Source organism: Acinonyx jubatus, chromosome C2, assembly GCF_027475565.1.
Source record: "Acinonyx jubatus isolate Ajub_Pintada_27869175 chromosome C2, VMU_Ajub_asm_v1.0, whole genome shotgun sequence".
Taxonomy (NCBI): Eukaryota; Metazoa; Chordata; class Mammalia; order Carnivora; family Felidae; genus Acinonyx; species Acinonyx jubatus.
The window spans coordinates 18,001,191-18,028,478 of NC_069384.1; the positions used below are offsets into that span (position 1 = coordinate 18,001,191).

General features: G+C 39.0%; 1 protein-coding gene across 1 annotated transcript in view; it reads left to right on the forward strand.

Annotated features, from left to right (window-relative positions):
• The window catches only part of CYYR1 (cysteine and tyrosine rich 1), a 107,086-nt gene that overhangs the window by 65,655 nt on the left and 14,143 nt on the right, over positions 1-27,288 (forward strand). The window contains exon 3 of the mRNA XM_027041774.2: positions 24,954-25,111. Within this exon, the coding sequence (XP_026897575.2) occupies positions 24,954-25,111 (158 nt within the window). The remainder of the gene's footprint in view (positions 1-24,953; positions 25,112-27,288) is intronic.

The following is a 27,288-nucleotide window of genomic DNA, read 5'->3' on the forward strand; positions in this document are numbered from 1 at the left end:
GTGGCTGAAAGTTTGGTGGATCTGTGACTTTCCTGCTCACTCTTAGTCCTTAAATCTTCTAAGTTCAAAACACTCCTGTTTGGAAATTAAAAAAAATTTTTTTTCTAATCTTTATTTTTGAGAGAGAGACAGAGTGTGAGCAGGGGAGGAGCAGAGAGAGAGGGAGACACAGAATCCGAAGCAGGCTCCAGGCTCCGAGCTGTTAGCACAGAGCCCGACGCGGGGCGGCTGGAACTCACAAACCATGATCATGACCTGAGCCGAAGTCAGACGCTCAACCCACTGAGCCACCCAGGCGCCCCTCCTGTTTGGAAATTTTAAATGCTTAATTTAAGATGCAAACATTTCAAACTTCGGCCCAGGCTTCTCCCCATCTTCTCAGTGTGGACAGTATTTGGTGGGTCACCTGTGTTTGGAAAGAGAAATGTGGCCAAGTGCTTTTTCCCACCCGTTTCCCACCCAGCAGCTCCCCCCACCCCCCCACCCCCCCACCCCCCAGTGTATATCCAACCAACCGATGTGAAAGTTGCAGGACAGAAGAGTGAAAAGAAGGGCACAGGAAAGTTCCAGCTCAGTTCCTAATACCTAGCCAGCTTCTTACCCTGTGCTGGGCCCCTCAGACAGCAGTCTTCAGGAGTTGGAGCTTCTCGGGACACCTGGGTGGCTCAGTCGGCTAAGCATCCGATTTGGGCTCAGATCATGATCTCACAGTTCATGAGTTCAAGCCTCATCAGGTTCTGTGCTGACAGCTTGGAGCCTGGAGCCTGCTTCGGATTCTGTGTCTCCCTCTCTCGCTGCCCCTCCCCCACTCATTCTCTCATTCTCTCTCTCTCTCTCTCTCTCTTTCTATCTCAAAAATAAATAAACGTTATTTTTTTTAAGGAGCTAGAGCTTCTCCTCAGCCGTCCTAACCTCAATGTAATGATATTAGGCGGTGGGGCCTTTGGGAGGTGACTAGGTTTAGATGAGCTCATGAGGGTGAAGCCCCATGGTGAGATTAGTGCCCTTCTAAGACGAGGAAGGGAAACTAGAGCTTTCTCTCCCTGCCATGGGAAGATTCATTGGGAAGGAAGACAGGAACAAGATAGGAGGAGGGCCCTCGCCCAAAACCAAACCTGCCAGCACCTGGATATTCAACATCCTAGAGTCCAGAAAGGTCTGTCGAGAAAATAAATGCCTGTGGTTTAAGTTGCATAGTCTGTGGTACGTTTATCGAAGCCTGAGTTGACTAAGACACTGCTCTGTACTTGCTGGGGTGCAAACTCCCCACACCCAGACCTTTCCCCCTCCCTCTCTGCACTGCCACAGACCCCCTTTCTGCCAAAAAGTACTGCATTTTGTTCCTTTTTCCTCCCTTTCCAGTTTCTCTTCCCATTCCTCAAGACCATGGTTCTTCTTCAGCCAGTCTGATCCACTCACTGATACTTTGGCATCCCATGTGCATTCAGACCCAGCATCTTTTCACCAATATAGCCTCTTGCTTGGCTGTCCAACCTCATTTCTGGCCTCTCACTCACAAATGCCCTTGGATTCTGCTCTACGGGCTTTTTTCGGTGTCCCAAATGCACTGTATTTCTGCCTCATGTGTCTTTTTCTTGCCTTGTTGTATTAGTTACTTGTGGATGCTATAACAAATTACCAAAAACTGTTGCTTCACAGAGAAAAACAGAAATTTGTTGTCATATTTCTGGGGGCAGAAATCCAAAATCAAGGTGTATGAAGGACCGTGCTTCCTCTGATGGCTGTAAAGGAGAATTCTTCCTTGCCTCTTCCAGTTTCTCATGGCTGTCGACATTCCTTGGGCTCATGTTCAAACTTCTGCCTCCATGGTCACATTGCCTTCTCTTCTTCGGTCTGCCAAATCTCCCCTATCTGTCTCTTATAAGGATACTTGTCATTGGATTTAGAATCCATTTAGGTAATCCAGGGTCATCTTGTGATCTCAAAATCCTTCATTTAATTACATCTGCAAAGACTCTTTCCAAATAAGGTAACGTTCACAGGCTCTGGGAATTGGGACATGGACATGATCTTTTGGGGACCACCATTCCAACCACTATACTTGCCCATTACTTCCCTTGTCTCTTTTGCAACCTTCCGAGTAGCATCTCTGTCTCCATTTTTGCCTCCGCTCGATATTCTCTGCCATCTTCCTGAAACACAACTCTATTCCTGCTACCAACCCTTCTGCTTTATAGTTTCCCCTTTACCATGGCTTTCAAAGCCCTTCATGATCTCATCCCAGTTTAGCTCACCAAACTCGTGTGCAACCACTAGTCAGATATCCTCCTGCCATCAAAACTGTATACAGTGCTTGCTGTACTGAACTTTTCTGTTTTGAAATATGCCCTGTTCTCTCTCTTGCTTTTCCACAGGTTGTTTCTTCTTCCTGAGTACTTTCTTTTCATCCTGGGCTAACTCACCTCTCAAACCTCATTTTAATTACCACTTCCTTGATATTTCTTACTGTCTTTTTGTTTAGTTGTCTTTCTTTCCTGGTAGAGAGGCCACTCGGACACCTTCTATGTCATTGTTGTGTCCACAGCTTCTAGACGTATACCTGAATAGGTACTTCATCCATAGATGATGAATACATGGAGAGATATATCCATCACACTTTTTCAAGAACTTATCAAATGTAAAAGATGGAACTCTTGTACAGCTGATGACGAATTTAGCTGCTCAAATTTCAAACCAAATGAAAATATGACACAGGTGAAATAAAGAAAGTAAACGTGAGATTCAATGCAGACTTTCTAATTCAATGGAGAGCATAAAATCAATATTTACACCTGGGTCTCCCTAAAAACACCATGTTTTGCTTGGCTTTCAGTGTAGAAAAGAATATGTATTTCTTATGTTTTAAAACACAACATTCAGGCACCTTGATCCTAAATTGATTGAGACCCCAAAAAGCAATTATTAGTTTCACATTGTCATAATGTTGTTGTCAGGGACAGTATGTATGACTCCTTCTCAGGTTGGTCATGTGACATGAGCCACACTTCACTGAGTCCATGGCATTTTAATAACTTGAACTTAAAATAGTAAAAGACCAAATTACATTTGTTAGCCTCATGTGGTGCAAGAACTTCCCTTAGGGAATGATATGAGAAGCAAACTATCCTCTAGTAGCAAAAGGGAAAAAAGAGGTCAAGATTTATGGAATGGGGCTGAAAGGCTCAATGGCTACTTTTCTTTGTAGGCATGCTTCTCACAGCACTCCTGCTAGCTGATTTGCTTTTAAAAAATGACCTTGTCTGTCTTATAGATTAAAATCCAAATTCTTGTTAATGGTTTATGTTCTGTGACTTGAGTGATAGAAGATTGATAAAACAGTCTTTGAAATCACAAAATGGTGAATTGATTGGCATAATCCCAAACTGTTTGCATGAAATCAGTTATTGGTGCTGTTCCCTAAAACTTTTTATGATTTGTATTTCCTAATGAGGGTACATTGGTGAGAAAGGATCATTTTTAAATTAAATCTGAGCAGATGTGTGAATATTTTAAGGACTATTCAAAATTATTAAGACTGCTGACTTTGACTTTAAGTTAAGAAGAAAAAATAGAAAGCTTTGGTGCCGATGCAACTTAGTTACATAAGCTGAGTATTCTTTAGTAACCTCTGTACATCATCAAAAGCAAATAATTAATATGTCACTGTCCAATCAATACCTGTCATTACCAGCAGATAGTTTTGAGTTTGTCATCTCACTGAACCTTAGCAGTCCAAAAACAGGAGAAATCTGAGTAACGGTTATAAATGACTATAGGACATTAAGGGTCACCTTCCCATTAAGATTCATTCACATCTGGTAGGAAACTGATCTCCCTTGCTAAATGTGGGTTGATCATAAATAGAATAGGACATTGAAACAATGGGATTGAATCAGTATGGCAATTTCTAGATTGCTGGGCTAAATTTTCTCCTCATTTGGGAAACAGCAATCTGCCTATTTTCATAGTCCAACATCTCTTTTAATGGCTATACATGTAAAGGTTGCAAGCATTGTTTAATTTCTGTACCACTTTATTAATGTTTTACTAATTTTGTATATAAACAATCAAATACTTTTCTCTATTGAATATTAATTTTGTAACTTCTTTCCACACTTTAAGTGCATTTAGTAGATTTGAGAATCTGAAATAGGACTGAAAAGAAAATAATAGCATTCATAACAGCACTCCATCCATTTAATTTCTGTAAATGAAAATGTGTTGACTTAAACTACTGTCTCGGTTTTGTTGAGAAATTGCTGCTAAAATCACCTTTTTTCCTCAGTTCCACATCACTGAATCCACCTGACTTTTCCCCTGGGCTCCATCCTTCACCTCCTGAACCAATTTCAACTGAGGCAGAAAGTCCTTAAGCAGCTTTAAACCCTCTTTGTTACACTTAGTCATTGATTACCAACTTTGACTCATATTAGCACCACCAGGGTAACATTAAAAATATAACCCCTAGCTGGATCTCATCCCCAGGGATTCTGATTTAAGTGATTTGGGTTAGGGCTTGGGCATCAGTATTTTTGTGATATAATTTAAATCTAATGCGAATCCAGAGGTGACTGCAGCCTTCATTCCAAGACAAAATGAGACTGGCTTTCATATTCTATACCAAGTCAGGTGCCCTGTGGGGCCTATTCAGCTCTACAATTCTGGGAGCCTGATAACCTGGGTCCTTGGAAGTTTCATCTCTCTTGGAAGGTAGTCTTTCCAGGGCCCACCCATGGGCTTCATTTTGTTGCCTGAGTTGGAACTCCTTACAATGTCTCTTTCTTTCATCAAGATTCTTGCCCCCAAAACAGAATTTCAGAGAGGTCAAGTCACAGAGCTCATTGATAATGGAGACGGGATTCAAAAACTGGTATGCTGATTTCATATCCTGTGCTCTGACTCACACCAGTGCATTAATCAGGATAATTATGCAGAAACTGATAAACCCTGAAATCTCAATGGCTTGGCCCAACACCATTTTATTTCTTGATCACATCAGCAGCTCACCTGCATGGCTGTCTCAAGCCATGCCTCGGTGACTCAGCCTCCTCCCATATTGTGAGCTTACCATCCCAGAATCCTTTGCTTCCAGTCACATAGACAGGCTAGGGTGGAAGAGGTGAAGAAGAAACACCAAATCTTAACTAACCTTGACAGGAAGTGATGCATCGTTCCCTTTAAGATTCTGTCGGGAAGAATTATTCACACAGTCCCTCCCCTCCAAACTGCAGGAGAAGATGAGAAATGGAGAGGAGCACGTGGCTGTTACTATTCCTGCCGCAACTGCCTGCCTTAGGTGCCTCTGCGGAACGAAAGATTATTATTTCCTTTATCTCCTGTGGCTGTGTTGCTCTTTATTGGATCTGCTTCTTTCTGTCCAATCAGCATTAATTTGTCAGAAGAATTGTTAAAGAAGAATCTTTAATCTACAGTAATGACTTACACTGTAATTTGCTATTCTGCCTGTCCACACAGGCAATAGAAGTTACTTGAGTAAGTATAGGTATTCTGCCAGGCTGCACAGTTTACATTGGCTAGTTTTCTTCTCGCTGGTAGAATTGTTATTTCTCAGGCCACTCCTCCTGCCTTTAGTTTTTCCTAATAGATGGGATAGGATGAAGTTTGCCTGAATTCTGAGACATGCAAAAAGATGGTTCACTCAGATGGTTCAAACCAGGCATAATTCCTTCCCTGTAGGTGGCATGGCTCAAGGAATGAGTAGCCCCTTGGCCTATTGGAATGTCAAAGAATACAGTGAAATGTTCAATCACATTGTAATAGTTACTCTTAAAAATGCGCAGAATCCACTTGATTTTTGAATCTTTTATTCTCTTTATTAAAAAATAGCATGTAAGATATCTTCTATTCTGTTGTGTCATGGTATAACCATTTTTTGTCAAGATCCTTAAGATAAAACTACATCCAAAGTAGGAATAATTAATTAAGAGCTGATTAGATAATATGAATGAGTACCTGCAGTTATAATTACTTATGTAAGATATGTAATACTACCTTGATAATTAATTACATCTCCACAGACTTGAGATTGTTGTTTGTATTAACTATAAATGAGATAAGAAATAGTGAAAAGAGATAGTCTCTTTCCACCTCAGAATTGGAGGTGATGTTGGGAAAGAGATTTGTGTGAATGAATATAGCTTGAATTACAATTAGCCAACATTCATAAAATTCTGTTCTTGTTGGAGTGTAATTAATTATCACACTGAAATTTAACCCTCTTCTAATCTTTTCTCAATGTTCATTAGGCTGAGATTTCCACCTCTGGTTTGCTTTCCTTTTTTTGACCTGCAGCCGCTGTGTGATTAAAGTGGAATTTCTGCTAACTGGTTGTGGTGGTAGGGAGCTGGAGGGGACCTCTGGCATCATCTGATCCAGTTAGATTCTAACTGTACAAAGACCTGGATCAGAAGATCAGATTTCATGAAGCAATCTAAGAAAAACTCAAAGATTATTATTTTTAATATACATTTTACAGAGGTTTAAAGACAGTTGTTTCAAAGAAGGATGGTTAAGAGCTCGTTGATTATACAAATAAAGCAAACCTTCTACCCCTGCATGCTCGTTATGTTCAAAATTTAAGTAATACAATATTACGGAGCAGATATGCCTTTTATAAACATATTCATCTTTGGAAAACACACTTGATTAAAGAGAGACCAGGAAAATTTATCTCCTGCGCTTGGTATGGCACCTTCTGGGCTGGACCCTTCCCTTCTTCCCTGTGACAGGTCTCTTCTTTGGGAGAGATAAGATTTCTGGTGAACTAAATCCCACTGAAGTGTCACACATTTACAGGGTAGTGTTGCACAGTGAAATAAGGTGCCTCCAGATTCAATGACTTCTAAGTCCTGGGAATGTCCAACAGCTTTGGATGACTGGTGGATAACACAGAATTATGATAATCCTTTCAGAGTTTGAACTTGATGACTTTAAGGCACTGCTAATTCTACTTTCTATGCTGTTCTTGAACTCCCTCCTGTCTGCCTTCCTCCATATCCCACTACTGTGGTCAGGTTCAGTCTCTTGACATCTTTTTCCCAGATAATTACAAAGATCTTGTAATAGGACTGCCCGGACACAGCCTGGTACCCATCAACTCCACTCCACTCCATATTACTCTTTGACTGGCCTGTGCTTACAGCTTTTCACTTGTTTTCCATAAATTACAATAAAAAACCAAGATCTCGGCAGTGTCAATGAAGATCCTCCCAATCTGCTCCCTAAATCGTGGCTTACTCTTCAAGAGATTTGCCTCTTTCCTAGTCCAGCAGCCCTTGACTTTTCATAATCCCTTTAACATTCATGATACACTACATTCCTATGGCATTTATATGTTGTTCTTTTGATCTTGAGTGTGCTTCTGCTCTAATCTCCTCAATTCCCTTTGATTCAGTCCTAATCTTCTTTTAGTAATCAGAAGGGGTTTACCTCCTTCAGGAATCCATCCTCAAACACCCCCCAACCACTTAGACACTGCACCCTCTTTCACTCACACTCTCACACGTACCCAATCTCTACCCACACGTGCTAGCACATACACTAACACATTTGGAATCGGCACTGGCTGTTCTCATAGAACCTGGACTAGGCTTCCCCATTTGCACCTAATGCCATGCATGACTACATGCATGTGTGTCTGTGTCTTCGTCAGTCTTTGTGTTTCTTGAACCTTCAACATCGTGTCTAAGCTAGAAGAGATACTAAGAAGTGTTTGATATTGCATAATTCATGATTCTCTCCAACCTTGAGATTAAATTATTTTTTTTTTTAATAAAGTCAGCTAGAATAGATGGCCACTAGAAATCCTCATAGTTCTACACGTGCAAACCTGCCTGACGCTACCTTTTTGACTTTGTGGCACCTTTAATATATTTGGATGAAGGACAGACAAAACCAGGATTTGAGGGCATTTGTCTTTTTCATTCTCTATCATTGTAGCCCATACTCATAAATTCAAACTTGGACCTGGAATCCTAATCATGTCAACTACACAAAGTTATAGTGTGTGTGATAGTCTGTGTCATTGTATGCCAAAACTTTTCCTTTCTTCCTGAATTGACCATCTCTATTTCCCCCACATCTTTCCTCATTGGTTATATATTGCAGGTCTGGGGACAAGCATCCGAGCCAAGCTGGGCCAATTGTGATATTCCTGGCTGTGGGCAAGTGGGTTGATCTAGAGGTAGGTCCCCAACTCCAGCTAGGCCAATCTCATTCCTTCACTGGAAGTGTAACTACTGGAATGACACATCGTTGAAATCAGTTTTTCTCTCATGGCTAATTGTAAGCCATAAAGCTCAGAAATTGTTTGAAGCTGTGTAGAGGCAGCCACCTACGGTGAAAAAGAATGATGTTGATGCTATGGTAAGGATGTATGGATTGTGAATGACTTTAAGAGTCATTAAAATGAGCCTGAGGCTAGATCCTACAAAGAAGCCAAAGTGTAACACTTCCGATCAACCACATCAGGCTGGCACAGCTGAGGTTGTGAGCAAGACGTGCAGAGAGGTGTGATCCAACAGCAGCTCTTGGGTCTGGGCAGTCCCAGGCTCGTGAGAGTTGTTAGCCGATACTAAATGTCAGAACTGAGCAAATCATTGACAAGCCTAAAACACAAGATGGCCCCAGCAGACAGTGATCAATTTCAGGCTTGTCTCAGCTGAGGATGGGGACTTGCTAAGGTCCAGGAAGAAGATCACAGTTGTTAGGGTGGGAAGGCCAATGTATAATGTATAGTCTAGCCATTGGTAAAACCACATGAGGAAACACCAGGTTAGGCAGCACATGGGCTCGCTACCAACGACCCATTACAATATCAAGGTCTGTTACCAACTTCAGCAGTTAATTTGGAAAGGTTTACAACCTCCAACATCCACCCAAGTCCTATGGGAACCTTATTAAATTTTTAGAAGTCTACGCCTGGAGGGCAGCTGTTATTCTGCCAGGTCCATAACTGTGTGAGCCTCTCTCCATGCTGGAGTCAATGAAAAGGAAAACAGATTACTCTGAGGGCTCTGAATTTTCATATTCAGATTCACTCTCTTACATCTTAGATACTCTCAGGACTTAAATCTCAACAAAATACATTTTCAGTAGAAATCCCCATAGTCACTGTTAAGAAACTGGTTTGTGATTTTTTTCCCCACTCAAAATATGACTTAAAAAAGTACAGAAAGAAAAAGATAGTCCTGCCTAAAGTAATTATCATAAGCAAGTTAAGGTAATTAGCTCAGTATGAAGTTGTAGCAAAGGTTACTTCAAAACGGTGAACTGTGCCAATGCATTATAAATGAGAGTATTATATCTACAAGCAATTGGAAATTTTTTAGGTTTGAAAGACAAACTTATGTGGATGTAGGGAAAACCTATGTATCCATTTAAATCTAGCTTATGATTGCATATCTCATATAGTCTTCATTTCAACACATTTTTATGAACTGCATTTCATGCAGCAAGGGGCCATGACCCCGAAGACATTCTGCACTCTGGCCTCTTGCTTACTCTCCAATTCAATCAGTCATCAGGTCTTAGAGCTTCAATTTCCCACACATTCCAGGAATCCTTTCTCCTCTCCTTCTCTGCTTTCCTTCGAGACTGTTCATCTTTATATGCCTAGTGCTTATTAGTAGAGTGAAGGGACTCCGTAAACTTTTGCTGAATGGATGAGACAATGAGAGCAGGCAGTCCACTGGAATATAACCAGCTCTGTAGCGGGGATTAGGACCACTGAGCTCTATTCTTTACCATGAAACTGGCTAGAAGATCTTTATCTTCACCTCTCACAGATTTGGTTTTCTCACTTGCAAAACAAGCGGGTCCGTTTCTATTTCATAACGGTACCCTGCAGATCAAAAACTTTTATATGCTACTAAGAAGTATTAAGAAATCATTGCTGCTGTCTTTAGTCTATGACATTTATACTGTTTAAAAAACAACAACAGTTCTCTTTTGCTGAGTCTGATCAAATCCTTTATTTTCTTGTCTTCATCTTATATGCCTACAGATAGGGTCTAAAATTCTTGAAGGCAGGCACCATATACCATTCAAATTTTTTTTGTATCATTCAGATTTTATCTCAGCACCCAGAAGAGTGGCTACCACACATTAGATGCTCAGAACCGATTTCATGAATGAAATAATGAATGTTGCTATCTAGCGGCGGCCATTTAGAATTGCAGGCATAATGCTAGAACTAAATCAAACACCTCAAGGGCATGACTGGAAAATAAGCTGATTTAATTGTGGATCAATACCACTTTTTGAGATGTTGCTGTTTTATAAACAATGAAATGAAACATTTTCTGCATTTGCAAGAAAAAGGTTCTAGGACCTTCTGTAACTATGAATTGTTGCATTTAGACATTGACTGACAGTACATTATGTTGTGCTATCCCAAGTCTATATTGGCAGCTAATCGGATAAATGATATTTGGAATCCACACACTGTATAGAACATATCATGGAATATAGTTTAGGGAATCTTCAATCAGATTGCTGTTTTCCTAAATGAAAGTCAAATTTATAAATAACCATTATTATCAATATTACTATTATTTTATTATATGCATTTGATCTTCATTGAACTTACTTCATAAATCTAATATAGGTATGGGGAACTTGTTCAGAAAATTTGGTCAGTGGAGATAACTGAAAAGCAACCAATCCTCAAAGGGTATCTTCTGGTTTGAATTATTCTTGCTTTCTTCATCGGTCAAATCATTTACCATTGAACTCCAGTGATAAAATGTTATTGTGTAGATCACCCTACCAGTCACAACACATTCAAGATCATTTGTCATTCTCATTTTGTATTCTCTTTGACATCGAGGCATTGTAGTGATTTCTTGAAGGTCTCTCACTGAATCATTAAAATTTAGCTGTATATAAGATGCAAGATGAATGATCCCAATTTAATAGAAGTTGGATGTAGTCTCTCATGCTTTCTTGGTTTTGACATGCTTTTTTGGAACTTTTTCACGGGGATGTCAGAGTACCTGTATGCTACTTAAAACTGCTCTTCCATATTGAAGTTTTCTTTTTCTTTATACTGTATGCTAATCTTGGCAAAGGATCTGTATTATGTAAGCTTGGGTCAAGGATTGTGTCACACACACAAAAAACACACACACACACAAAGTGAAATAACAAAGGTTTTAATAATTTTTTGAAGGCATTTCTTTCTCTCTCATGAAATCCAGAGATAAGCAATTCAAGGCTGATACAGCATCTCCTTCAAACCTCCATCCCGAGGAGGGCTGTCTTCATTTCACAAAGCAGGACAGATGGAGGGTAGGATGGAGGGACAAAAAACCCATTCAAGCAATTTTTTAAGGAGGTTTCTTGAGAGATGTCACAAAATATTTTACTTACAACTTACTTTTCCAGAACTTTATCACATAAAAAAAGACCAGCTTTAAGAATCAGGGAGGTAAGCAATCGTATTTATTTCAGGTAGGCATGAGTTAACCGGCAAGAGTTCTTTTATTAAGGGAAACATACAGAACAAATACTGAAGTAGACAACTCTCTACTACAGGATTGAGTCAGGAGATTAGGTAGATTTATTCATGTAGGGAAACATTGTGCTCACTTTGGCAGCACATATACAGAGAAACATTAGTTTCTAATTTTGTTTTTAATTTTTTAGGGCTTATTTTATTTTTGCGAGGGCGGGGGTGGGGGGGGGGGGAAGAGACAGACCGCAAGTGGGAGAGGGGCAGAGAGAGAGGGAGACACAGAATCCGAAGCAGGCTCCAGGCTCTGAGCTGTCAGCACAGAGCCCAGTGTGGGGCTCGAACTCACAAACTGTGAGATCGTGACCTGAGCCAAAGTTGGACACTTAACTGCTTGAGCCGCCCAGACGCCCCTAGGTTCTAATTTGACTATGAGGATAACAGAGAAGTTACCGGTAAACCACCTCTCCCAAAAGGATAATTTGAATGAAGTTAGTAAAGAAGATTAGCATGATAAAAGGCAAAATAAATTATCTTGAGCATATCTGAATTTTACAGGATTTTTTTTGCAAGTAACATAGACTTATTGGGAGAATCTTATGGATTGATGTTTCTACCCTCCTAAAATAAGCATTTTACATATGGGGTTATAACAATATTTGGTCATGCTTTAACCATTTGAAATTATAGTAGTCTTACTTGATTTATATATTCTGCATATATTTATATATTTATATCAGATATAAATATATCTGTATATATTTATATATTTATATCAGATATATATATCTGATTTATATATTCTGATTGATTTATATATAAGAGAATATATAAATTCTTTATTATATTATAGGTGTACGTGTAGCTGGCTAGAGAGAGACAGATATAAACATAGATATATGTAGTTCCGGGGTCCTCTTGTAATTAATGGAAGTTACAGAACTAAATATTTTTAATATTGAAAACCATACTCCATTGGGTTTGTTTTTCTTTCTAAACATTCTGTAATAACTTATCAAAGCAAGAAAATGCATCATTTTTAAATTAAGCAGTTCAGAATTTTACTAAATCCTATACCTTATCGATTGTCAATACATTTAGAATAAAATATTGGTTTTAAAGACTTCTGGACATGAAAATATTATACCACAATATTTTAATGCATTGGATAAAAGAACAGTTATTGAGCAAATGGAATAATAGATTGAGGAAAAAATTTTGCCAAGCTTTATTCTGTCCACATGTGCATTTTACTTTCAGCACTACAGTTGGGATATTTTTTTCTTTGCTTTAATTCATTGCATATGGATCACCATAAACAAATAGGATTATTTAGTAGTCCCTTCTTTAATAAAGAGGGCCTCTGTTTCACTTACAAATTTTCATTGTAATAGGAGATGAGGCCATTTTAAGTTTATTCTTTTGAAATCGTGGTCATTTTTTCCCCAGAAAACTCCCTCTTCTAAAAATTGTCTCTCCCTTATTTTTCATGTACTTCTTAAAAACTCTTTCATCCATATGCAAAGTTTCTCCTAATGGAAATATTCTGTAGCTCTGCCTGTATCTAGTATGGGCATCGAATATTTCTGTGGCCCTTTTTATTATCTTATTTTATTGAGACTGGTGTTATTAGATGATTGCATAGGATATTCATTTGTCCTTTGTATTATGCTGTTTTATATGTTATGCCCAGAATTCGTGATCCCCAAAGACCACTAGGGAGCCGAGTCCGATGCAAAAGCAAAGAGCCTTTATTCGAGCTAGCTCGAGCTCAATCCCCTACCTGCACCGACGCAGCGGTGAGATACCAGGGAAAGAGAGCGAGTTTCAAAAGGACAAAGGTTTTATTGGGGCCTGGGGGCAGTTGGTGAGGTAATGGCTATGGCCTCAGCCGATTGGCTGGGGAAGGGTCCTGGGGAAGGGTCGAGTCCTGTTAGGCAGGTGAGGGGGGGGGTTACTCAAGGGGAGGAGGTGTGGTCAAGGTGAAGGACACAGAACAAGATGGAGTCGGCTGGCGTAGGCCCGCCCTTTCATATAAAATGCATTTGTAAGTTGGTTATGTCAGAGAAGAAGAGAAATATCACAGTGGTATTTTTTCATATCTACTATTTACCGCAAACATTATTTAATTGTAAAACTATGTCAAGATATCTGTATTAAGTTGCTAGATAACAGTGCTGACCCTAAAAGTGTGTCGTAAGTATTACTGTGCCAATGGCAACATTATGAGAATCTTTTTTACTTATGAAAAGCTATTTATGGAATGAAATATATTATCTCTGAGCCTTGTTATAGACCACAGATTTATAGTATCATTAGAGCCACTACAAATACATTTAATATCTTAATTATAAAGTCTCATTTTGGTACAGATTTTCAATCTATAATTTCATTCAAAAGTTTTTCATTATCAGCAGGTGGTCAGTATCTACCCATGGAGTCAAACAATACACACTAATAGGCATTTGCAAATATTTTGGAGAACAGAGAAGGAAGCATGTGGGGTGTCTTTCCTCCTGACAGGAATCACTTCTGTCAACGGAGTGTCCTACAGTTCAGCTCAATTCTGACACTAAGTCCCTGAGTTGGCGTCAGACTCCACAGGTTTAAGGACTCAGTCCCACAAGACTGTCCTCATTTCAGATGCCAGTCACCAGGATCATGTTCCCGGGTTACCCACACTTCCATCTAACGTGGCTGTAAAGTCAGGGATTCCCACAGCCTCCTCCTTCGGGGTTGAATCAATGCTAGAATTCACAGGACTCAGGAAAACACTTTACTTGGAATTACCAGCTTACCATAAAGGATACAATACAGGACAGCAAATGAAAGAGCTGCATAGTGCAAGGTCTGGGGGGAGGTGGGGCATGGAGCTTCCAGAACTTCAAGCACTTTTTAGATACTCCCCCTTCTACAGCATTATCTTGTGCTCACCAACCCAGAAGCTCTCTGAACCCGTCACGTAGGGGTTTTTTTGGAGGTCTCCCTGTGCATGCATGATTAAATCACTGGTCATTGGTGATTAACTAATTTGCAGCCCCAGGCCTCTTTCTCTGAGGTCAGAAGTAGAGCTGAAAGTTCCAACCCATTAATAGTGCTTAGGACTTTTTCTAGAGATCAGCCCTCTTCTTATAGCTGTCTAGGGGCCTCCAGCTACCAGTGATCTCATTAGCAAACAAAAGACACTTTTATCACTCTGTAGATTCTAAGGGTTTGAAGAGCTGTATGCCAGGACCCTGGGACCAGACCAAATGTTTATTTATTTATTTTTTTATTATACCACAAAGCAGGAGTAATTTTTGTATTGAAGTAGCAACAGAAATGAACTACGGTAAATATCAGTAGGGGTAATCAAAACGTATATTCAAACTTGGCAACTCTCATGAGTTTCTAATTAATAGAATTAAAAGATCTTCCAAATACCATAGACTGTTAGATCTTCAGTACAAATTGCCCGGCCTATGCAACCACTTGCTTTGTTACAATATCATTAGTGGCATAACGTTTTAGAAAAAGTCATCTAGGAAAAACCAACATTAATTTATTCGCAAGTGAATTAAATCAGACATCAGTATACTTTTTCTGTAACAGGTGAGAGTAACTATTTTAGACTTTATAGACCATGTGGTCTCACAACTATTCAACTTTGACATTAGAGCACCAAACCAGTCAGACAACATGTAAACAGATGGGTTGGGCTTTGTTCCAGTAAAACTTTTATTTGCTAAAACAACTAGGCATGGCCTTAGTTTGCCTACTGTGGGACTAGGCTGAGTAAAACAGCATTCACTATAATAAATGATTAAAATGAACAATTAAAAAAGTAATTTGCTTTAACAAACTTGGATTTTTGCCTATTGATTGTTGTATATAACCAAGAAAACTGAATGTTTTTGTTTAGTACTAAGCTTACAGAATTTTTCAATACCATGAGAAGATAATTATTTCTGAAATTTTTTTTTAGAATTCATGAAAGGTTTTGCAGTAGTCTCCTGAAAACAGAAAATTGTCTTTGCATACATATTTATCCAAATTGTGCTTTAAAAAATTTTTTTAATGTTTATTTAGTTTTGAGAGAAAGAGAGAGAGAGAGAGCATGAGCAGTTTAGGGGCAGAGAGAGAATGAGACACAGCATCTGAAGCAGGCTCCAGGCCCTGAACGGTCAGCACAGAGCCCGATATGGGGCTCGAACCCACGAACATGAGATCATGACCCGAGCTGAAGTCGGACGCCCAACCAACTGAGCCACCCAGTGGTCCCTCAAATTGTGCTTTATAATCCAGAAATCAGAAGTTAAAATTTAAAAAATTAATAGCATCAAAAATTTTTAAAATATTAAAAATTAACAGCATTTTCTTTTCTCAAGAAAACTGCCCTTTCAGGTTTAATTTAATAATAAAGAAGTGCCAGTAAGAAATACTTCCATTACATTACAGATGGCCAACAGACACATGAAGAGATGCTCAGCGTCACTCATCATTCACTAATCAGCCATGTGAGTTATCATCACCTTACACCTGTCAGAACTGCCATTGCCAAAAAGAGAAGACATAGAAGTGTTGGCGAGAATGTAGAGGCAAAGGAACCCTTGTGCACTGTTAGTGTGGCCACTGTATGAAAATAGTATGAAATTCTTTAAAATATATATAATTTTTATATTGATACATATTGTATATAATAAATATTACCTATTTGATATATTAATGTATATATGTACATACATATACATACAATGAAATATTACTCAGCCACAAGAAAAGGTAAAACCTTGTCATTTGCAACAACACGGATGGACCTCGAGAACATTCTGCTAAGCGAAGTAAGTCAGACTGAGAAAGACAAATACCGTATGATCTTACTCATATGTGGACTCTAAAAAAAAACAAAACAAATGAACCTCAGGCCAAAAAAACCAGAATCAGACCTATAACTACAGAGAACAATCTGATGCTTGCCAGAGGGGAGGGGGATGAGGAGTGGACAAAGTAAACGAAGGGGAGGGGAGACACAGGCTTCCAGTTATGGAATGGATAGGGGGATGAAAGGCACAACATAGGGAATATAGTCAGTAGCCCTGCAATAACGTGGTATGGCGACAGGTTGCAGCTACTCGAGTGTAGCAAAACCACAGAGTTAGCTAATCATTACGTTGACCACTTGAAACTAATGGCACATTGTAGGTCAATTGCGTTTCAATTAAACAAAGAAATACTTTCATTACAGGGAAAGAATTTTATAGGTGATATTTCCATCACAGTTAAATAAATGTGAGATAGCTTCGTTCATTGATTTATTAAAGATTTTTTGAGCACCTCTAATATGCACAGGAAAAGTTTTGGAATCATATATGTATGTCAATGACACACGATTTTTGCCCCGCCAGCCTAAATTAACAGCTATATGTTTAAAGATATTTATCACATTTCGTCTCTTCTAAAAAGGTGTTTCTATATTTCGCTTTAAAAAAATCACTTTATAATTTTAAACAATTACCTTTTTGGGCAGTATTTTATTTCTCAAAGCCCCATTGCCTGACTGGACCTACTTTTTCCTATTCTTCCCTCTAAGCACAACTTGAAAACCCTAGATGTTATTTATAAAACAAACAAGAAAAGTTTGAAAGGTGAAGAGAAGGTGCTAGAGCAGCTAGGATTCCCATGCCTAAAGAACACAAGAGTGAATTCCTTGTGTTTTCTCTTGACTCATTTATCCCAGACTTGGAGGTAACCGGCAACCCAGAAACACCAGTGGACACATACAATAAAAGCCCCAACAAAAGCCTAATCTTTCCAGCCGCGGCACCAGTAAAGAGGCAGCCTCGCAAGACAGAAATCTTTTAGACAATAACAATTTGACTACAAAACCACAAAGGAAACAAATACAGCCCCATCCTAACATCTACCAGTAAAGGTCAAATGGGAGCCCAAACCCAACAGAAGAGCTACAAAATACATGGCGCAAAACTGATGAAAATGAAGGGAGAAACAGACAAATATTTAGTATAGTTGGAGCCTTCAACATCCTCCCTCATCAGTTAGTAGAATAACTAGACAGAAAATCAACTAGGATACAGAAGAACTGAACATCATCAACCAGCTGAATCTAATCATTTACCAAACACCCTATTCAACAACAGAAAAATAAACCCCAGAAATAGTCCCAAATAAGCATGGCCAACTATTTTTTTTTAATGTTTATTTATTTTTGAGAGAGACAGAGCATGAGTCAGGGGAGGGGCAGAGAGAGAGAGGGAGACACAGAATCTGAAGCAGGCTCCAGGCTCTGAGCTGTCAGCACAGAGCCTGACACGGGGCTCGAACCCACAAACTGTGAGATCATGACCTGAGCCAAAATTGGACGCTTAACTGACTGAGCCACCCAGGCGCCCCAGGGCCAACTAATTTTTTAGAAAGGTACAAAAACAATGCAATGGGGGAAGGATAGTGTTTTCAATCAATGGTAGTGGAGCAGTTGGATGGATATCCATGGGCAAAAAAATTACCCTCAACCTCAACCTGACACCTTATCCAAAAATTAAACCAAAATGGACCATAGGTTTAAATGTCAAACATAAATCTAATAAATCTTTTAGAAAGAAACATAGGAGAAGTCTTCAGAACTTTGGGCTTGGTGAAGAATTCATAGGCACGACACCAAAAGCTTAATCCATTAAAGAAAAAATTGAAAAACTGGACTTTATTAAAAGTAACTTTTTTTCTCCGCAAAAGACCGTTAAGAGGATGGAAAGACAAAATACAGACTGAGAAAATATTTGCAAAGTATATATCTGATAAAAGACTTCTATCTAGAATTTATGAAGAATTCTTAAAAGTTCAATAGTAAAAACACAAACAATCCAACTAGAACATGAATAAAAGACATGAAGAGATATTTCACTGAAAAATAAATCCACAGATAGGGGGCCCCCCGCGGGGCTCACTCAGTTGAGTGTCCGACTTCAGCTCAAGTCATGATCTCATGATTTGTGAGTTCAAGCCCCATATCAGACTCGCTGCTGTTAGGCTGTCAGCCCAGAGCTCGCTTCAGATCCTTTGTCCCCGTCTTTCTGCCCCTCCCCTGCTTGCACTCTTCCAAAAATAAATAAATATTTTTTTAAAAAAAGATAATACACAGATGGTAACTGAGCCCACAAAAAGATGTTTATATCCCTGCCCTCAGCCATTAGGGAATGTAAGTTAAGATCACAATGAGATACCACTACACGCCTATTAAAAAAAAACTAAAATACAAAATAATGACAATACCCAATGCTGGCAGGGATGTAGAGAAACTGGATGTCTCATACTCTGGTGGTAGGAATGTAAAATAGTACAGCCCTTCAGGAAAATACTTTGGCTGTATCTTTTAAAATTGAACATATACTTTTCAAATAACCCAGCAATCCCACTTTGGGGCATTTATCCCAGAAACATGAATACTTATGCCCACACAAAAACCTGTACATGATTGTCCATGGCAGTTTTATTTGCAAAAGCCAAAACTGGAAATAACCAAAATGCCCAACAATAGGTCCTGGATAACCAAACTGTGTTATATCCATACCATGAAATACTACTTAATGATAAAAAGGAATGCATTGGTTTGCACAAAAGCTAGGATGGGCTCCAAGGGTATTATGCTCAGTAAAAAAAGTCCATCTCAAAAGGTGATATACTATGTGACTCCATTTGCATAACACTCTTGAAATGACAAAATTATAAAAATGGGGAACAGACTAGTGATTTGAGCAGTTATTAACGGTGGGGAGGAGGGAGATGGGTCTAACTATAAAGAAACAGCACGGGGAAAATATTTGTGGGCAAAATATTTGCTTGCCATAGTGACTGCATGATCTTTGCCTGTGTTAAAATGACACAGAACTATGCACACACTTCATCCTAATGTCACCTTCCTGATTTTGACGTTGTACTGTAGCCACCGGGCGGAAGAGACACAAGGATCTCTCCGTACTATTTTTACAACTTTCTAGGAATCTATAACTATTTCAAAATAAAAGTTTAAAAAGGAAAGTATGTACACCTGGCAGTCCATTCTTTCAAAAAAAAGTACATTCCCTACACTTTTTTTCAAGGTTTTCATGATGCCCAATTTCTCACACGAATAGCTTCTCTCTTTCCGACAGTTGACGAAACCAAATTATTTATGTGCCAGAAGGTTACTGCTTGTTTATTGTTTCTCTTAATTAATAATGGAGTAAATAATGCTATAAATGTTTTACGTGCCATGTCTTTAATAACTAATTTACAGTTGCTAATGGGTGTCAAAAGATCAAGGACACCAAAATCATGATTTAATCAGAAACCTCATTTAACACATTAGTTGCACCCTCAGTATTGACCTCGCAGGCACTTTTGCTGGAGCTGCTGACAAGAAAACAAAATGTGACTCATTTTCTACTTTCCTCTGTTTAAAAAATGAATTAATGAATATAAATATGTACCAACTTGATATCTTAACAGCTTCCATAACACTTATTTCGGAAACTCTATGCCTGAATAATTGGGCCATTGATTACTTCTGAAGCATAAATTAAGCCCACCAAATCAATCTTATTTGGACTTCAAAATTACAATAAAAAGGTTTCCAGATGACTTTTGGTTTACTTATTTCAAATTATTTCCTTTGATAAATCTTTCTTTTTTGAAAAGACTTATGTATTAAATTGTTAGACTCTGTCATTCTTTAAGTACTAATAACAGCACATCCAAATACATCTCACATTCTGCTTTCATAATTTACTAACAAAGTTAAGATGCATGTAGGAATATTTTATTTTACTTTTTTATGCTTATTTATTTATTTTGAGAGAGGGAGAGAGTGTGTGTACATGAGCAGGGGAGGGGCAAAGAGAGAGGAGAGAGAATCCCAAGCAGGCTCCACGTTGCAAATGTGGAGCCCCATGCGGGGCTCAATCCCACAAACCACGAGATCATGACCTGAGCTGAAATCAAGTGTCAGAAGCTTAACCGACTGAGCAGCACAGGTGCCTCAACATGTAGGAATATTTTAAAGAAGTCTATTGGAGTCTATTGGAATTATTAGTGGCATTCTGTTTTTTAAGAGCGGGAAAAGTCATAAAAAGGAAATCTCTTCTGAAAAGAACAAATACATGTTCACAATTCTTGATCTGCAGTTCTGAAATCCCCCAAACAAAACAATGACAAATATATGTATCTCCTCACCTTTACTGGGGCGCCTGGGTGACTCAGTTGGTTAAGCATCCGACTCCTGATTTCGGCTCAGAGCATGAGCTCACGGTGCGTCAGGCTCTGCGCTAACATCTCAGAGCCTGCGTGGGTTTCTCTTTCCCTCTCTCTCAGCCTCTCTCTCTCTCTCTCTATCTCTCTGTGTCTCTCATAATCAATTAATAAACTTAAAAAAATATTCTCACCTTTACTGCAGAAATGTAAATGTGGGGGTGCCTGGGTGGCTCAGTCAGCTAAGCATCTGACTTCACTCAGGTCATGATCTCACAGTTTGTGGGTTCGAGGCCCACATCAGGTTCTGTGCTGACAGCTCACAGCCTGGAGCCTGCTTCAGATTCTGTGTCTCCCTCTCTCTCTGCCCCTCCCCTGCTGGTGCTCTCTCTCTCTCTCTCTCTTCTGAAATAAATAAAATAAAAACATAAAAAAAATTTTTTAAGGAAATGTAAATGTGTATGTGCTCGGGATGCTGGCCCTGGAAGAAGTATCCTACAATATATGGTGTATGTACTATATTCCCTTTACAAAATCTTAAAATTTCTGATTTAAGAGAAATATCTGGCCTCAAGGGTTTGGGACGAGAATCACAGACCTGTCTTAGAAAAGTCTAGGACAGATTATAGGATAGAAACAAAGTATAGGATAAAAAAGGATAGAGGGATGCCTGCGTGACTCAGGGAGTTAAGCATCGCCCACTCTTGATTTTGGCTCAGGTCATGATCTCACAGTTGTGCGATCAAGCCCTCCACACCCAGTGTTGAGCCTTCTTAAGATTCTCTCTCTTACTCTTCCTCTGTCCCTCCCCTGATTATCATGCCCACACTCTCTCTCTCTCAAAAACTAATGAAATAACTAACTAAATAAATAAAAGTATAGGATAGATATTTATATGGCATGAAAATATGCCAGATATATATCTGGCAAATGAGTCCAGGAGTACAGATATTTCGTGATATGAAATCTGAGAAAAGAGTCAGATAATCACCAGGCTGACCTCCGTTTAATTAGTAAGAAAACTAGGTGGGTGGGGGGCATTCAGCAACTTGCCCAAGGTTACTCAGCTACAGCTGGAACCCCAGGCAGTCTGGCTTTAGAAATCATTCTTTCGAAGCACAAAAATTATGTTACTGAAGACTAATTTTGAATGGTTCCACTGTCGCAGCAGAGTGGGATGCAGTCTCTGTTAAAAGCACAAGGATTTGTTGAAGTTCATGCCCTTATAGGCAAAACTCTAGGCTCCAAGAAAGTGTCAGGCTGCCTCATACATAACATTGGAGGATCCTGTTCATTGGGCACCATGAACAGCCCCAAAGAAAAAACTATGGGTGCTCTTACACCGTGGATTTCATCTGTCCAATGGTAGCCTTCCACACTGAACTTTCAAGCAGCTAGTCAGTGCTTCTTTTTTAAAGAGCAGAAAATTTAGGATCACCAGACATTTAAGGAAAATGCCAAACATGAAACAGATCAAAATAATCCATAAAAAGGAACCTAAACAGGATGGAAGAAATACAAAGTGTAGAAGAGAACATTTCAAAAAATTATACATCATTGTACACCATTCTTATAAGAGGAGCCAATAGATAATACATGAAAATAAAGGGGCGCCTGGGTGCTCAAGTTGGTTGAGCATCTATTTGTACCTTCAGAGATTAGAAGAAACTATATCCATGAAAGGAAAACAAGACATTATACAATAAGGGGGTGGGTGCAATGGACGATAAGATAGAGCATCCAGAAATTAAAAATCTGACACCTGAAAATTCAATGAAACTTTGGAAGGTAAAGTCAATGAAGTTCCCCAGAAAGTAGTTCAAGAAAACAGAGATCAGAAAACTTAAAGAAGTTATCCTGGAAGTTATTTCAGAAAAAGCTTCCAGAAAGAGAAACACATAAAATGGTGGAATGGAAATCATCCATTTATGGAACAATTTTAAGAACTGAAGAATGAGTCTCCAGACATGAAGAATCCTAAGGGACTGGAAAAATAATTTACAAAAAAATCCAAGCACATTATGCAACTTCAGAATACTAGTGAAAAGAAAATGCTAACAACTTCTGATAACTGTTTGAAAATTTTCTTAAGAATTTGGGGGTGGGGGCTAATAGCAACACGCATATGGAAAGATGGGAACTCATGGAAATTCCATAAACAAAGTAAGTGTAAGAGAGATGAAAGTTACCAGTGTACCTTGCTTGACTCAGCAGTAAGCAATATCATGGTAAATGTCAATACTGATGACTGATTTAACCATGGATAAAGTTTGTCTGTGGGATCGAAATTCCCAAATACTTCTAAGAGGAGCCAATAGATAATCCATAAAAATAAAGGGGCGCCTAGGTGGCTCAAGTCCGTTGAGCGTCTGACTATTGATTTCGGCTCAGGTCATGAAATCACAGTTCGTGGGTTCAAGCCCCTCATCTGGCTCTGTACTGACATGTTGGAGCCTGCTTGGGATTCTCTCTCTCTCTCTCTCTGCCCCTCCCCCACTTGTGCATGCTCTCTCTCTCCTTTCTCTCAAATGAATAAACATTAAAAAAAAATAAAGGAATGTAACTGTATTAATGAGAAATAAGATGAAAGGTACTAAAACAATGTTTGAAAGAGTTGAAATGGTTACTTCTGGGGAGTTACCCAAATTAGAAAGTGAAATTTTTCTTTATTGTCCCATGTCTATACATTGTTTTTTGTTTAAAGTCTATTTATTTATTTTGAGAGAGACAGAGACAGTGCAGAGAGAGAGAGAGAGAGAGAGAGAATCCCAATTAGGTTCCATGCTCTCGGTGCAGAGCCCTTCGTAAGCCTCGAACTCAGGAAATTGTGAGATTATGACCTGAGCCAAAATGACAATCCGAACGCTTAACTGAGCCACCCAGGCACCGATCCCATATGTTTAAAATAAATCTTTAGATATACATTCAAAATTTTGAAATATAAAAATATAATTTTCTCCTTGCAATCATCTGTCAATACTGGTATTCTGTGAATATTTGCCTTTTCACTTGTAGTATTAAGTTAACCATGTACCATGAACATTTCACCCCAACCCATGTGGACCTCTTCACCTTTTTAAGTCATCACTATATAGGATTCATTCTCTGGTGTATTACATTTTTTTTCTTTTTGTAATATTCTTGATATGGATATTAAGGTGCTTCTGATATTTTGTTATTAGCAACAACACATTGAGAAATACCCTTGTTACATTATTTGTGCCCACACATGCTGTATTTCCTCAGAAATCATTGCTAGAAATGATGCTGCCTGTTGAAAATTTACCTTTCACAAAGATTTCCCCATTACTTTCCAAAATGTGGACAAATGTAGACTCTGACAAATCATACTGTATGCACATAATGATAATGGTGATTCTTTCATGCGGTATTTTTCCCTTCTATGATTTTGTTGTGAGAGATAAAAGCCTTCCAGAGAAAAACATAACGTTAAAGAACAAAGGTGTCGCTTGCATTGTTTCCAAATTTAATGAGAATATTGTTTGTCGTAACTGTTTTCTGAATAATTTTTTAAAACTGTTTGGTTTGGGGGCACCTGGGTGGCTCAGTCAGTTGAGCGTCCAACTTCAGCTCAGGTCATGATCTCACAGTTCGTGGGTTCGAGCCCCAAATTGGGCTCTGGGCTGACAGCTCAGAGCCTGGAGCCTGCTTTGGATTCTGTGTCTCCCTCTCTCTCTCTGCCCCTCCCCAGCTCATGCTCTCTTTCGCTCTGTCTCAAAAATAAATAAATAAACTTAAAAAGAAAAGTTTGGTTTGGTTTTCTCTGTTTTGTTAAGAAAAAAAAAATCCCAGTTCTACTTTGTGAAGAGTTTTAATAAAGATAAACGTTAAATTTTCTTTAATATTTTGGTATTTATCAAATTGTTTTCAGTAAATGTGTACTCAGACAATAGGTAAATCCTTTGCTGCTTAAGTACACAGCAGAATGTTTTTTTAATTATTGTTTTCGAGAGCATATCTGGATAATTGTGTTTCGTATAAATATATGGATTTCTAAAACCAGAATCTGAATGATAGTTTCACTGTACTGAAAGAGGATTCCCTGACGGCTTATAACGTTTTCCTATCTATTGAAATACACAAGACTACTCACTTGACTGATTCAGGGAATTATCTTTTTTTTTTTTTAACATTATCCTTAAGAAGATTTGTAAAGGAGCATTAGTCACATAGTCATGGAGCTGTATTTGAAAGACTTTTGAGCCTTTTCAACAAATGTACTTTTGTTTTTCTTTTTTAGGGGCACCGCAATTGCTGGCATCGTGTTTGGAATTGTATTCATCATGGGGGTCATTGCGGGGATTGCCATATGTATCTGCATGTGCATGAAAAACAACCGTGGGACCCGGGTGGGCGTCATCAGGACCACCCACATCAATGCCATCTCCTCCTATCCTGGTAAGCACAATCGCTTACTCCTTCTGAAGGAAGAGTCAGATTTGTTAGTTATGCTCTATGCCTTGGAGAGAGGAAACATTGAAGAGGTCACCACAATCATCTCCAAGAAGGTAGGGCATTTCTAAATTAACGTAGATTGAAGCTCTAACTTTCAATGGAGATTAATTAGGTCCAAGTAAGAAAATCTACCTCACATCTGAAGGTATTCGTATTTTTAATGCCTGTCTCATTGACTGCAATTCCCAATCAGCCGGAGTTAAGAGAAATAGACAATTCACGCCCACTGTGTCTACCAGGCAGAGTTCTGACAAATAATTCTAGAGAAAGTGTAAGTGACATGTGTTAACAAACTGGCATCTGACCTAGTAGGTATGTATGTCTTAAGGAAAAGTATTAACTAAAGTTTTTATGTGTCCTCTTTATGCAAGGAAAACCCTCTTAACATAATAGCAAACTTCTCAACAAAGAAAATTCTCAGCAAAGGTAATACATTAATAATTTGACAGGTATTTGACGAGAATCTGCTAGAAGTTCTACATATAAACATATTGAATACATATGACTCTATAACAAAAGACTCCATTTTACATTAGGTGATTACACAGTAGAGTTTTCTAAGTCAGTCTATATATGTACATTTTGACATATAAAAAGGAGTCAAGTTTTAAATGTAATACATTCTTAAAAAGATAATTTCCCATCCACTGTATGTTCTTTCTCAGCTCCTTTATTTATTTTTATTTTTTTAATGTTTTTTTTATTATTGTTGAGACAGAGAGAGAAAAAGCATGAGCAGGGGAGGGGCAGAGAGAGAGGGAGACACAGAATCTGAAGCAGGCTCCAGGCTCTGAGCTTTCAGAACAAAGCCCGACGCAGGGCTCGAACCCATGGAGTGTGAGATCATGACCTGAGCTGAAGTCGGACGCTTAACCAACTGAGCCACCCAGGTGCCCTCTCAGCTCCTTTAGAAAAGAGGGTACCTCAGGGTACCCTCTCCAGAGGAACAGTCAAAGCCAGAGGTTCCTCATTTTAGCCAAAGTAAATGGCAAATTCCTGACTGGGGGCTAGAAGGCAATGCATGAACTGGCTCCTCTTTTTATTTGTCTGACGTCATTTCGTTCTCTACTCCCTCTTGCCACTCTGGCTCCAGTCACACTCTTCCTTGAACACAGAAACATGCTCCGTGTACTCTGTGAACACAACAGGGCACACTCCCATCTTAGGGCTTTGCCTAGAACATGGACTCCCGCACTCAATTCAACTCTTTGTTCAAAAATCACCTCCTGACTGAGGGCTGCTCTGCCCACTCTATTTAAGAGTGTATTGTGTCCTTCCCCATTGTGTCCTTGTTCTACCCAGTTTTTTTTTCCCCAGAGTACTTTTAATCTTCTAAGATACCGTATAGTTTATCTCATTGTTACATTTACTGTTTATTGTCCATCCCCTCCTTCTAGAATATTAGCTCCACAAAGAAGAAATCATTGTCTATTCTGTTCACCACTCAATCCCAAGTATAATACCGGGACTGGCACATAATGGCCATTTAAACAGATGTAGTTGAACAAGAGAGGAACACCACTCATGACAAGATCTGATGTAGTTATATACAAAAACCTAGAGAATTTACTTTAAATTCTACCCTGGAATATGTAGCCTTTACTCACACAAAAGCAATTCACAATGTGGATTCTTTCCAACTTAGTAAAAATTTTGTTGGGATTAGTGTAATGATGTTAGAACTCGAGGAAAGGGGAGAAAGGGGGGGGGTTGTTTTTTATTCTTCACATCTCCCTGTTTTTACCTGGTCAGCCCATAACTCAAGAGAACAGAGAGGAGTCAGAGAGAGACATTAACTAGAAAGAAGGCAAGGAGAAGCCCTCTGTAGATAATATTCCAGATACACTTAAAAAAAAAATTCTTAATGTTTATTTATCTTTGAGAGAGAGAGAGAGAGAGAGAGAGAGAGAGAGAGAGAGAGAGAGAAAGTGGGGTAGGGTCAGAGAGAGAGGGAGACATAGGACCCGAAGCAGGCTCCAGGCTCCGATCTCTCAGCACAGAGCCCGACGTGGGGCTCAAACTCAGGAACTGGGAGATCATGACCTGAGCCAAAGTTGGACACTCAACCAAACTGAGTGGTGCAGGAGCCCCCAGATACACTTTTGCTTGACCAAAAAAAG